This window comes from Liolophura sinensis, chromosome 10 (assembly GCF_032854445.1).
Source record: "Liolophura sinensis isolate JHLJ2023 chromosome 10, CUHK_Ljap_v2, whole genome shotgun sequence".
Taxonomy (NCBI): domain Eukaryota; kingdom Metazoa; phylum Mollusca; class Polyplacophora; order Chitonida; family Chitonidae; genus Liolophura; species Liolophura sinensis.
This window is the reverse complement of record NC_088304.1, coordinates 28,657,653-28,670,947: the sequence shown is the minus strand read 5'-3', so window position 1 is coordinate 28,670,947 and position 13,295 is coordinate 28,657,653. Positions and strand designations below refer to the sequence as shown.

At 40.1% G+C, this 13,295-nt stretch overlaps 1 protein-coding gene across 1 annotated transcript; it reads left to right on the top strand.

Moving 5' to 3' along the window:
• The first annotated feature begins 1,334 nt into the window (after positions 1-1,334).
• On the top strand, positions 1,335-6,703 carry LOC135477076 (uncharacterized). Its single transcript, XM_064757230.1, has 2 exons — positions 1,335-2,552; positions 3,565-6,703. The coding sequence occupies exons 1-2, from the start codon at positions 1,335-1,337 to the stop codon at positions 5,212-5,214; spliced, it is 2,868 nt and encodes a 955-aa protein (XP_064613300.1). The 3' UTR covers positions 5,215-6,703.
• The last annotated feature ends 6,592 nt before the right edge of the window (positions 6,704-13,295 follow it).

Below are 13,295 nucleotides of genomic sequence, written 5' to 3'. Positions count from 1 at the left end.
TTCTTTGACGTTTGCATCGCGTCCTCCAATGAGCGAGGAGCGTGACGGACCAATGAGTGACAGGGGAGCGAAAACGTCGGCTTGTAAAGTTTGGCTGAGCAGCTGCTTCAGCTCCTTTAGCCCAAACTGATAAATCTCGTTGACGTTCACGTGGACGCCCAGTATCTATCTTTTGCAACATTGTTTCCTTTTTTATGAAACATCAAAAATGTTGATCAGGGTTGAGAAAACGTCGGCTTGAACAGCTTCTTCAGCTCCTTCGCGCCCAAAAACTGACCAGTGGGTGACCACGCGGCCTTGGCGCCTGAATTTCGTTGACGTCCGCGCGGATGCGATAAAATTGATGTGTGTGAACCGTGGAAGAGCAAGCCTGCCAGACCACGTTCACCCAGAGACGCTACGCTGTCAGTATGAAACGATCCGCTTCTGGAGAGGCTTCGGCGAAGGGTGAGTTTACTTGCCGAACGTGCGGCAGGACATTTTCCATACGGGACAACAACCTGAGGCATGAGCGAACACAACACACAGAAGGAGAGAGCTTGACCTACCTCCCCTACCTCGGCGGCGCGGGGGTGCGGTTACTTGCCGAACGTGCGACAGGACATTTTTCAGACGCGACACATGGCTGAGGCAAGAGCGAACGCAGCACCCAGAGGGAGAGAAGTTCACGTACCCTACCTGTGCCCGGACGTTTCCCCAAGCAGTGAGGTGTACACATGTGAAGCGTGTCAGAAGACGTTTTACCGGTTGTTGGATTGGCGAGTGCATCAACGTGCATCACGGCAGAGTAAATCACGCACGCACACACACACACACACACACACACACACACACACACACACACACACACACACACACACACACACGCACACACACACACACACACACAAATACACACACACAAACACACACACACACACACGCACAGTTAATTTACTGCTGCACCCAAACTGTATTCCTAGTTTCAATAAAGGGCACAAAATTGATCACACGACGGCGTCCGTCATCTCTATAATTCAGGAGCGTAGTGTTGCGTGTCCAATAGCAGCAATGGAAATAATGCTCCAAACGCCAGACATTTAGAACATTGGGTCATAATGGTGTCATTTGTACAGTCCCCGAGACTCATATCCCTATCGTGACATTTAATTTTCCTGTGGGACTTGAACTCCGTCTGATGGTATTAGGGGATGGCAATTCCAATGACGACATTTCATCCATCTATAATGTATATAAATAAGCGAATGGTCTTAGAGTATTGTCAGTCTGACAGAGACCTCAACATGACGAGGGCTTCGCGACTGCTTGGGTGGAGAGGTACAGTTTTCTATGGAATGGTGATATATGCTTTGACAACTCGCCTTTCTGAAGGCAACGTGACTAATACGATTTTGGACAGGACAGATAAAACTGATATCGTCGTAAGCAATACTCCTGATGACACAGCCAAGACTACCTTACGACTTGAGGATATTGACTCGCCGGGGATATATTCTGGAATGACGGAAGACCCTAACAATGCAGAAAAAAACACCGCTGAAAATACACCTCAGAAAAATCTGAGTTCAGGGAACTTTTTGCCTACTAGCACCGATAGAGATGATGTAACGTGGGAAAACATCACTAACCCACCCATTACGGTATATACTGACTATCAATTCGATCTTACCCACACAAACAGATTCCTCGCCAGGGATGTTACAAAATTTATCTGCGGGTCTGGGCAACTCTGTAATCAGACAGACGCACAGGAATATGGTCATTGCATTGTTGAGTGCGATCCTTGTCAGTGTGACGAGATGTGCCACTTCTACGGAGACTGCTGTCCTGATCTGTTATACATAGACTCTCCTCACTTCCCATCCACTCCTTTCCCTGATGTATCGTGTTCGAAAGAATATTGGACGGTTTGGGAAAATTTGACGGATGTATTTATGGTGAGTTCATGTCTACCTGATGCTGATCCCATCACCGCAGAGAAATGTGAGCGGTTAGATATAAACGATCAAGATCAGGCTACGCCTGTGTCGGTTTTGGAAACCCAAATCACATACAGGAACATCTTTTGTGCTAAGTGTCACAATGTGCCTGATGCCCAGGCTTGGAGACATCATGTCGCCTGTAAGACGGATAATACGCTGAACACTGCCAAGTCCAAAGCTGATTTGTGGCGTCGTGTGTTGGCGGATGAAGAGTGTAAAGTTGAGTCCTATCCACCTGATGGAGTAACACTTAGAGAGTGTTATCACTCTGAGGTGGACAGGTGTGGAGAGAACCCAGATCCTGTGATAGAAAACCTATGTGTTTCCTTTAAAAACACAGTGGATTATTATGGGGAAAGCTCATTTTATACCACGTACAGAAATATATTTTGTGCTGTTTGCAACGGAGAAAGATTAAACAAATCAATGAGTTGTTCTCGGGTGGAGCCAGTATTGGTACCACCGCCTCTGACCGTATTATTGGATTTCAACCCCAAACCCGAACAGCCGCTAACAACCTGGAAAGAAATCATTATGTGTGAAAAAGGGCAGGCTTTTGACCCGTTCACGGTAAGGTTATCCACTGTGTTTACTCAAAGACAAGGTAGTATTTTAACATGGAAAAAAACTCATGTTACACATGTATCAGTTGAGATTTCTCCAATAACTTTACCTTTATCCCTTGTTGTATGCATCAGTTATATTAGGAAACAACAACTTACATTTTCCTTTAACCGTAAGACTATCAAATGTGTTGCCCATTTTTTGTTACGATCGAGATCATTTTTTCTAATATACTGAAAGACTTTCAGCACAAATAGTAAACCCAGAGCAGTGACAAAAGTGTGATAACAAATGGTCACACATAACAGGTGAAATAAGGCCTGTTGTCAATTTATCTCAGCTTGAGTTTTATTGTAACCGTCCATGTAAGTGCTTAAAAGACAGCAAATGACATGCCTCATAGCACCATGGCTTAAGAATAAGGTCAAAATATGTAATGAAATTAAATGTGATTTATTAGACGTCACTGGTCTAGAATTACTTAAAATGACATTTTTTTTCATCACATATATATTACAATAACATTAAAACAACGCAAACCGATCTCCCCTGGCTTGTTTTCCTAGAAATAGCTGTATTCTCCCCGCGACTGATCCAACTAGTGCGGCTTAATAAAATAATAAAACACTCGTTGCATAGTTCTTCTGAAATTTAACGTTAGCTAATCTTCAAGCAGGCATTTGTATGTCGTTTTATCATAAGCCTTGTTCCTGTCTGACATTGAATTTGTATATTCTCCCGCTCTCACTGTACGTCGGGTCTTCCTTATAATAAGCGGTCGGCGACGCTCGTTAGACTGTTTGGGCAGTTAAACGTCTATCACCAATATGATCGGCATATCTGTACGTCACATGCAGGAAAGTTTGTCAGTACCTTGCCAAGGGTAGGCCGTTTTGTCTCAGCTAGCAGATTTCTTCCACCTATAAAAAAGATTTTTATCGCATACATGGACATTTCGTGAATGTGGTGTTAAAAACCAATCAAATAATTAATAATCCCTTTATTTCTGTGCTTCTAGGATACCTGTCGTAATATCACCTGTGCTGAGGGCAGAAGCCTGAAGGATGGAATTTGCAAGGAGTTGGTCGAATGTGAAGATTTCATTGGCTACTTGCTGGATGTCACTCTTTACCCACCTTCTCGAATTTTTGATACAACGTCCTTAAGGAAGCAATATGTTACAAAAATTGAAGACCAGCTAACTGATTTCCACCCAATTCTCATTGCATTCATGAAAATGTCATTCTTCACAAAGAAGAAGGAAACAATAGACTTAACTAAAGAAGCAGATCTCGTTACTGCTAGCGTCAACATTTTCACCCACTGTCAGACAAATGCCACACAGCTAGAAAATGTTTTGTTTACTTTCATGTGGGAAAATTTCTTTTACAATTCCTCTGGAGAACTTGTTACATTATCTAGCAGACCCTATTTCTGTCCTCAACCATTTAAAGATCCAGCGGGTATGACACCTGTGAACAGAGAAGCCCATGCAGCATTTTCCTTTGATATATTTCCCAACTGCCAACATTATAAATGCGTTCATGAGATGACGTATCAAACCCTTTCACTGAGTTGCCCATTTGTAGAATACACTGATCGTTTTGAGGAAAACTTTACGTTCGATCCACTCACATACAATTTAGAATTTGGCAATTACTCCTTTCGCTTGAATCGAAACGAATTCCGTTTCTGTGGTAGGATTTTGAGGATATGTGTTGACACTATCGCCAACATGACTCAGGTGATATTTGGTGACAGGACGCAGGGTATAATGCAAGGTCAAGACTTAGCTCTCTCCATCGTGTCCCTGGTCTGTATAAGTTTGTCCCTCGCTGGTCTACTTTTCACTTTCATTGTCTACTGCGCTGTACCAAAACTTCGCACGTTACCTGGAAAAAATAGCATGGCGCTTATATTCCACCTGTTTTGCTCACATCTTATCTTTCTGACAACGTCTAACAGGACAACAAATGTTGTACTGTGTCAGGTATTTGGGGTACTTGTTCACTTTTTCTGGATGGCTTCATTTACCTGGATGCTGATCTGTGCATATCACATGTACAGGGTCTTCACAAGCATACGGGCTTACGTAAGCGATGGTAACCGAGATATGAAAAAATTGATTATGTATTCTCTCTTTGGCATTTTTATTCCAATATTTATCATTGCATCTTGTATAGTAACGCACGCTGTCCAAAGCAAAGGAGTAGATATCGGATATGGTGGGGCCATATGCTTTCTGAACAGTCCCTTCTCTATTGGCGTTTTCTTTGTTGGTCCTTTGGCTTTCATTCTTGTCTTGAACGCTATATTTTTTACAAAGACAATACTTGCGATAAGATCAGTTCCTGAAATGAAGGAAGCCTCCAACAAATCCAAAAAGCAACACGTCTTTGTCTACATCAAACTGTCACTGCTCTTCGGCTTCACTTGGACATTCGGGATTCTGGCAACTCTTTTAGAATCTATAGTGCTACAGTACGTATTTACCGTTCTGACGGGGAGTCAAGGTGTGATGATATTTTTGTCTTATTGTGCCAACAAACGTACCTGGGCGGAATTAAAAGCCGAAATGTCTGGTGACAAAAAATCTCGCTTTGATGTCATCTCAAATAAGAAATACACCATGTCCACGGGCACCAGAGATACCCATTCTAAGAACTGACGCAGGAAACCATTCTTTCATCTGCTTCTTACTACAGCATTTTGAAGTAAGACAAAAGCTTATAGACTTGTAATCTGGTCACACAGAAGGGATGAACCAACACAAGCTATACATCTGGTCGCACAAAGCAATTTGAGCAGTCATGAAATTCACATAACTTACATCTAATTTCATGGAACTGATGAATGGGTTAAGACTGTTACATAACTTCGTATTTCGTCGCACGGAGCTAGAGAATGAGGAGGGCTTGTGATGTAACTCTCAAATCAAAATTATTTCCCGTACAGAATTCTTTTCTATACGAACAACCGGTTGGATAGCTGAGATATGTGGGTATTGTGTGTTTTTTGTGGTAAGTTTGTCTTTGTAGGTGGCAATATCCAAATGCCATGAAAATATTGAATTCATTATATATCCATTTTTCATGTGCTGTTAGCCATATGCCTGAAATAAAACCATCTGGTAGATCTCCCCGCTCCCACTTTTTATGGAGTGGTAATAGGCGCTTAACGACCCAGGAGCCTTTCACCAATGCAGTCGCTGTGAGTTCAAATCCAGCTCAGGCTGGTTTCCTCACCTGCCGTACGTAAGAAAGCCTTTCAGCAACCTGCGGCTGGTCGTGGGTTTCCCCGGGGCTCTGCCCGGTTTCCTCCCATCTTAGTGCTGGCCGCCATCGTATAAGTGAAGTATTTTTGAGTATGGCTTAAAACACCAATCAAATAAATAAATAAATACTATTTATGCTGTACGTCTATCACACTGTCGTGAAGTGAAAATTATTATGTTCAGAATGCTTTACTTGTGGGACACGGAACCATGGCGGCCTTTCTCCAACAGCATGACCGTGCATCTCTTATCGTTAATTGATTTACTCTATACATTGATGTGTTACATAACTAAGGATATGTTCAGTCCAGGTTACTTTTGATTTTACACACTAGATATTACCTGTAAAACATAAATCAGTTAAACTTGCCGTAATTGTTGTTCTGTCCTTCAGTGACTGGAAACTTGTTGTTGGGAAGTGCTAAAATGACCAAGTGCTACTGTATTGTATCTTAAAATATTTTGTTTGGTTTTAGTCAGTTTTCAACACAGGTAATAGGGGAAGAAAATAGGTCACTTCATGAACTATTGACATCGTTTTTGTGTTCCACAGTTTGTTTTTCATTAGCATGTTGCGCAGGTCTGTACGTCAAATGTGGTTCACCTGTATCTCACCAAAGTTTTAGATGACCAACAATTAATTAATAAAATTTTGTAATTGCACATGCTCTCTGAAACCGCAACATGAGTCTCTACTCGTTGTGATTAATTTCTGATATGCATCTAGTTAAATGTCACATTACATTAATATCTCTGACAGCCGTGTACACTGATGTATGAGATTTAAGCATATAGGGTAATCTTCTCTGTTTGATTACGTATGTACACGTAGAAATAATCGATTGCTGTTAAATGTTGAACAGTTATATGATTTATATAATGTGTACCCTATTATTTATCTTGTGTGTCTGTCAGTTATAGTAAAGTTGTTTAAAAAAACAACACGATAGGTTTCACCTCGTTTTATTTCATTTTCATACGGGTAAATTATCACTTTACCAATATCATTATCTCTGACATATACCTGCAATCTGTTCCCAGTTCGGGGCCTCCGTGGCTCAGTCGGTTAGCGCGCTAGCGCAGCGTAATGACCCAGAAGCCTCTCACCAATGCGGTCGTTGTGAATTCAAGTCCAGCTCATGCTGGCTTACTCTTCGGCCGTAAATGGGAAGGTCTGGCAGCAACCTGCGGATGGTCGTGGGTTTCCCCCGGGCTGTGCCCGGTTTGCACCCACCATAATGCTGGCCGCCGTCGTATAAGTGAAATATTCTTGAGTACGGCGTAAAACACCAATCAAAACAAAAAAAACAAACAAAACTGTTCCCAGTTCAAATGTATTTCATATAGCTGTATACGCGAGAGCTTCTTTAAATAACTCTAGACCAGTCTGAGACAGTGAAGTCACACGTTCGAACCCAGCTCTCGCTGCTTCTGGCTTTTAGTTCAGAGGTTTGTAGTGTACTTGTGAAAGTGGGATGGCGGAGTTCCAACACTCTTGACGGATAATCTTGACCATCGATCTTGTACAGTAGAATTTATTGACTAACATGTTTCTTCCAAGCTGTCATTTGACTCTTGGAATTTCCCTTTGTCACTGAGTTGAGGACCGCGGAAATTTCATCACATGAGGAGAGGGTAACCTCTGAAATACCGCCTCTTGTGAATTAACTTCCGTTATCATCGCCTGTATAGGTTTGAACTTAGAAACACTCATTGAAAAGAATATCTACTGACATGCGGCAGGTGGCGGAAATTATAAAAGAAATATTAAATTTTGAGATAAATGCACGAAATGCAACACAGGACAAAGTCAATCTAACTGATCTTTGTCAGTGTGACTGAAGATTCCCGATAGGCATACAATTTCTCGTCTGAAATCTCAGGAGCTGAAGTATTCACTGTTGTCAGTGTCATAAATTGGAACTTTTACGTCGTTTACCACTTATTCGAATAAATACGGCACTGTATTAGTTTCTTAATAGTTAGAATTCATTTCGAAATTGACATTGTTGTTTTCTTTTTCCATTTTAAATGACTAACAGCTTTGCGTGTGATTAGCTATGACGTCATCGCTGAGAGTTCGGGTCACCGGCTGGATGGCGAGTAGGAAAGGAATTCCATGGTTTTAAGTGGATTTACAGTCCTTATTGTTTAAGGTCATTTTCAGAACCCTTCTAGTAGTATACTGTTTAGTCGGAATATAATCTTTGTAAATAGGACGATTGGCTAATCGTTTAAGGAATTATGAGAACATAACAGAACACTTACTGTACTGAGAGTGAAACCATAGCAGTGACGACGGTGTGATGATTGGCAAAAAGTCAAGGTGACCCAAAGACGGCCTCTTGTCAATTTACTTCAGTTAGCGTTTTATTCTTACTGTACATATAGATGTATATACCAGTATATGCATGTCCTCTAGTATGATGGTATGAGCAGAATTAGGTAAAACATAATTAGATGTGACTGGTCTAGAATTGCTCAAGACTTAAAATAAGGCAAATGAACCGGGCTTCGAGGATGTTTCGCCCTCGGGGATGCTTTTCCACCGGGCTTAGAACGCCGCGGTTGCTGATTTTGAACAGTTTATATCCAGGTATGAAACAAATACTAAATTTTCAAATACATTATCCAGGTGACTGGTATTAGGCTAATGCAAATGTCAACCACAATGTATCCTTGGTTAAAGGTAAAGTTTTTTTATTATTCTGTAGTAGCATGAGCACTCTTGCAGTGTGTGCTTCGCCTCGGTAGCGAAAGCTCATGTAAACCACGTCAGGAGAATAAATGTTGTGACATTTTCTGTCCCACTGATTGTACTTGATGTATCTGATCTTTTAAATGCCCCTGAGCCATATCTAACAGCACGGCCTGGGAAGGTTATATAAAGTCATCCTTGTGGTAAATTGCGTACACACCGTGAAGGGGATTGTCAATCTGTTGATGACCTTCATGATAAGTAGCAGTGCATACATGAATAATGCATGTACTTTATACAATGAATGTCTGAAGCCATCATTTTAGCAAAACATTGAAAGTAGCGTTAAAGGAGTGCCAGCAGGTCAAGCACACTCTCATCATAAGCTGTATTCAGCATTTTTGAAGCGTTGACTTAAATTATTAAGCAAAACTAAATTGCCACATAAGCAATGGTGAGTCTTGCGTATGTTTGGCATATTTCAGAACGATTAGACTCTAACATGACAACATATTGGTCGAGAGAAAATGTTTGAGTTTTTTTCAGAAAGTCTGAATGGCACGTCTTTAACGCCACTTTGGCAGTATCGTGGTTAGAACATCTTAGGGATGAGATATGATCTTCCGCATCGGAATGATAACGTTCAAAACCAAAACTAAAGTAACAATAAGTAAAACATAAGAATGAATAAAATTCAAAAACAGTATTAGAAATATGTTTTAGGATTTTGGTAAACACGAAACATTCTTGGGGCTATGTACCTATCGAGGATAAAGCTATGTTTTAAGAGAAGGATCTATTTTCTTCATCGGCCAAAACTGTGTGCTCCAGCTCTGTCGCTTTATACGCTATGTTTGTTTAGATGGCAGACTTTGATATCAGAACATCAAACTAGTAACGTTCCAAGTGAACTTTCAAGTATGAATAAGAATATCTCGTTCACTACATGTAAACAACGCGAAACGTTGTCCTGAGATATTTGGGGATTAAAATAGAAGAATAGAGGAAATAAAATCAATTTCTATGTAAATGCTAGACTGTTTCTCCGAGGACGTCATAAGCGTTAAGAAGACAAGGAGTTTTTAGCTCGACACGAATGGCGCAATACTGCACGCTGGGCATGGAGACAGGCATCTGTCTTGGTTTTATTACAACAAATCACCGTTATACTTACATCAAAAACAACAAGGCTTTCTTTAGTGCTAATACTTATAAACGATATTATTGATTGTTAATTGAATGGAACTGCTCTGAATATACTCCCTTGTTAAGCGGCAGTGACTATGGCGTAACGCGAGATTAATGTTGAGACGTGAAAATGCAAGAATTGGGACCTCGCCTTTTACAACATGCAGTATGTGGGTTATGTCATAACACTGATCAATATTTTGTAGGAAAGAGAATGTAAAAAAAAAATGATATGAGGCGTTGAATGTCGAAGAATGTCGAAGGATTGTAGATGAAATCGATGTTTTCAGGTTAAGAGTTCGTCGAAGTTGTCCATTGTATTTAATTAGGGCCAGGGTTTTAAAATTACCTCAAAATGGATTAAAAAATACATAACGTTTATTCTGGGCTTTCCAAATAAGTTTACAAAATTAAAATCTAGGTCAAGGCTAGGTCATTAACTAACTTATGCCGCTCTAGTACAGAAACTCTACACTTGCCTTTTTCTGAGGTCACCTAACCACAACTTACTCGTACAAACGCACATTTGAAATGGGAGAATGGTCTCAAGGGAGGTAGTTCGGCTCAGCTCTACTGGTGGAATATCTCATGACTAATGTATATATGTGCAGTTCGATAGCATTTACCAACAGTGGATGTGTAGGCCATTGGGTACCAATTACATACGCACCTTTCTTGGCAGATCTATCACTATTTCATCTGAATACGAAGATATGCAGAATGTATTGAAAAGTAATATTTTAGAAGAACAATTTATTTAACATGCACTGCACTGGATCTGTCGAGTATATCCACCGTGGCTGGATGTTTGAAGGCGACAACACAATCGTGAGAATCCTTCATCTTATTTAGACAAAGATCTTGTATCATACCTTCTTTTTAACCAATGGAATAATTTCAATTTGGAAATTGCAAATTATCCACAAATAGATAGTAATATACCAAAGGATCACACCACTGCGAGAGTTCGAATCCGACATATGACATTCCCGCATTCTTAGCATTATTTGTTTTGTTTTATGGAATACACTAAACTCCATGTACATCTTTTCTTTCTGGTATTCCGAATTTCAATTCCAAATGTTCTCATCTAAGTCATGTAAAAGACGTCTTTATGTGAGGTATCGTATCCACTTTCATTCGTTGTATGTTTTTTTTACTTCAAGATCATCTTGTAACTGGTTAGCCACCGTTTTATGTTGACAGAACCCAATAAATCGCCAAGTCATTCACAGGATGCATTGTGTCAGTTAGTCCTGACAGTTGCGAAGCATTCCAGATCAACGGCGATCTGCTTTTATTTTTTAGCTAATTTCCTTTAACCCGGTGATAGAAAATTTATATGCATCTATTTTATTTGATCAGCATGACACCTTTATGTACAGTTGGTGTCAAACCGCGACTGATATATAATTTGTATACAATCTCGAAACTATCCACAGACAACTAGTTTTAAATTTGAATCGAGCTAAATCTATGCGTCAAAACAAACATTAATATACCAGCCGTCAACCAATACGGACGTTCCAGGCGAGTAATAGTAAGGCCAACTCCCAAAACGACGTATAACACAAACCACCAAAGAACTAAAAAATTATGATTAGCTAAGGCATGTTGCTTGTCTACATTCGAAATTAAACACTCTAAACGTGAGTCATCTCACTGATACCGACTCATTATACCAGTGATATCGAGATCAATTCCAGATATCCCATCTAAGAGCATGCACTCAAATTTAATAATATACCGGAAAAGGTGTACATCCTCACTTAGTGCTTCAAATCTCTGAATTTCTACATCGACAGCGGATCTAGCTATCGTCACGCTGTTTACAAACAAGTATACGTTATAGAACACATACATGGGAGATAACTGGACGCACGTAATCGTTGGATATGAGCACGGGGTCCGTTAACTTTTCCATCGTCAACGAGGGATAATAGTTTGCCTTGTTTGAGGGGTGTTGTCGCTGTACTTGTCTTACGGACTATCAGTTTGATCGGTTATTGACCAGTGGAAACCAAAACGCCTTCTATGATATCGCCGATGCCATAGTTTTATTCTTCATTCTGCTGTCATTTTTAACGTTATATTCAAAACATTCCAATGTTTTCTTTCAGGCACTGTAGCTTGGCACAAATTAACAAGAGACAACGAGATCAGGGATGCTTGTAAATAAAGCATGGAGAACTTTCAAAAGACAATAACCTACAGCCTAGATGTGCGCATGTAGAAGTGTGGAAAAATACAGTTTTGGCTTCTATTGAAGCCCTTAACAAAGTCTGAATACATGATTTGATCAATAACACTCACTGACAGGCTTTGCTCCGGCTGGCTGTCAAAGCCTTCATCAGTTACATTCCAGTGTGATTCACCAAGCCACCAAGAACTAAGAGTGCATAAAGTATGAAATTAGAAAGGAACACTGCCGCAGTCAGCAGTTTCCAGTGATGTTGGGAAGAGTCTAGGAATGGTCTGGGCAAATGAGCGACATCAGTATCTAGATCGTGTACCATACTAGTATATACGTTGTCGATACTAAACTCTGTATCTTAGGTGCTCTTTATTTGAAACTCTTCATCTATCCAACGTGACAATCTAATTCAACACGGTGAATATATATTCCCTAAACCTCTGTTCTAAGTTAAGACACAATCATCAAGCAGAGCGCCACAGACTTTAAACGCCCTGTACATATGAACTTCCAAGGGAATTATACTCATTGTAAAAATTAGGAATTTACAGTGAAGGCGTTTTATGTTAGTCCTGGTACCTTGAGCTCTTTTTATGTTATTGTATGTTAAATGTGGTCGACAACACTGCGTTTTCAGTAATTCTACACCAGTCTAATAAATTGCAATTAACGACACAGCATTTTTCCCCCTCACTCCGCTTAAGTCATAGTGCTAAGGGGACGTGTAATTTACTACTGTTTAAACATATACATTGAACTGTTACAAAAAAACTGACTGAGGGAAGTTGATAGGTCGTATTTCACCGGTTGCGTGTGTCCGTTTCACAGCTATCACACTCTCCATGAATTATATTTCATGGAATAACCTTAACATACCAATTTTTGCGGGAAGGAATTGCTACAATGATTAAATAATAATGATCTAACAAGGTGAGACATGTACACGCCATATGCAGGATCCTTCGGTGTATTGCGGTCCAAGCCAGGATAATTTACAATGTCAAAATTGAAACTATCGATCTTCTCGTATAGTTTGCGAAACAGAAAAGACTGATGTCCGAGCTTCATCACTTACATTCCAACTTTGGCAAGGCTTGCTATCAAAGCTTCAACAAGTAACACAACAGTCTTACCTTGGATTCAAGTCCAGGTTATTATTAGTTTCACTTTGGGCTCGCCATGGCCTAATATGCTTCTCTTGGGAGAAAAAAACAAAAATGATGCCAAAATCAGATAAAAGAGTGCCAAAACTAATTTGCAAATATGGCCTTTACTACATTAATACATTAACAGATTAACTATATTATATATTAAACAATTGTTTTGTTTTTCGAATTTTCTAAAAAAGATGTAGGTCTTTTTAACTGGTTTTCGGCATCTTCGTCATTTTGATTT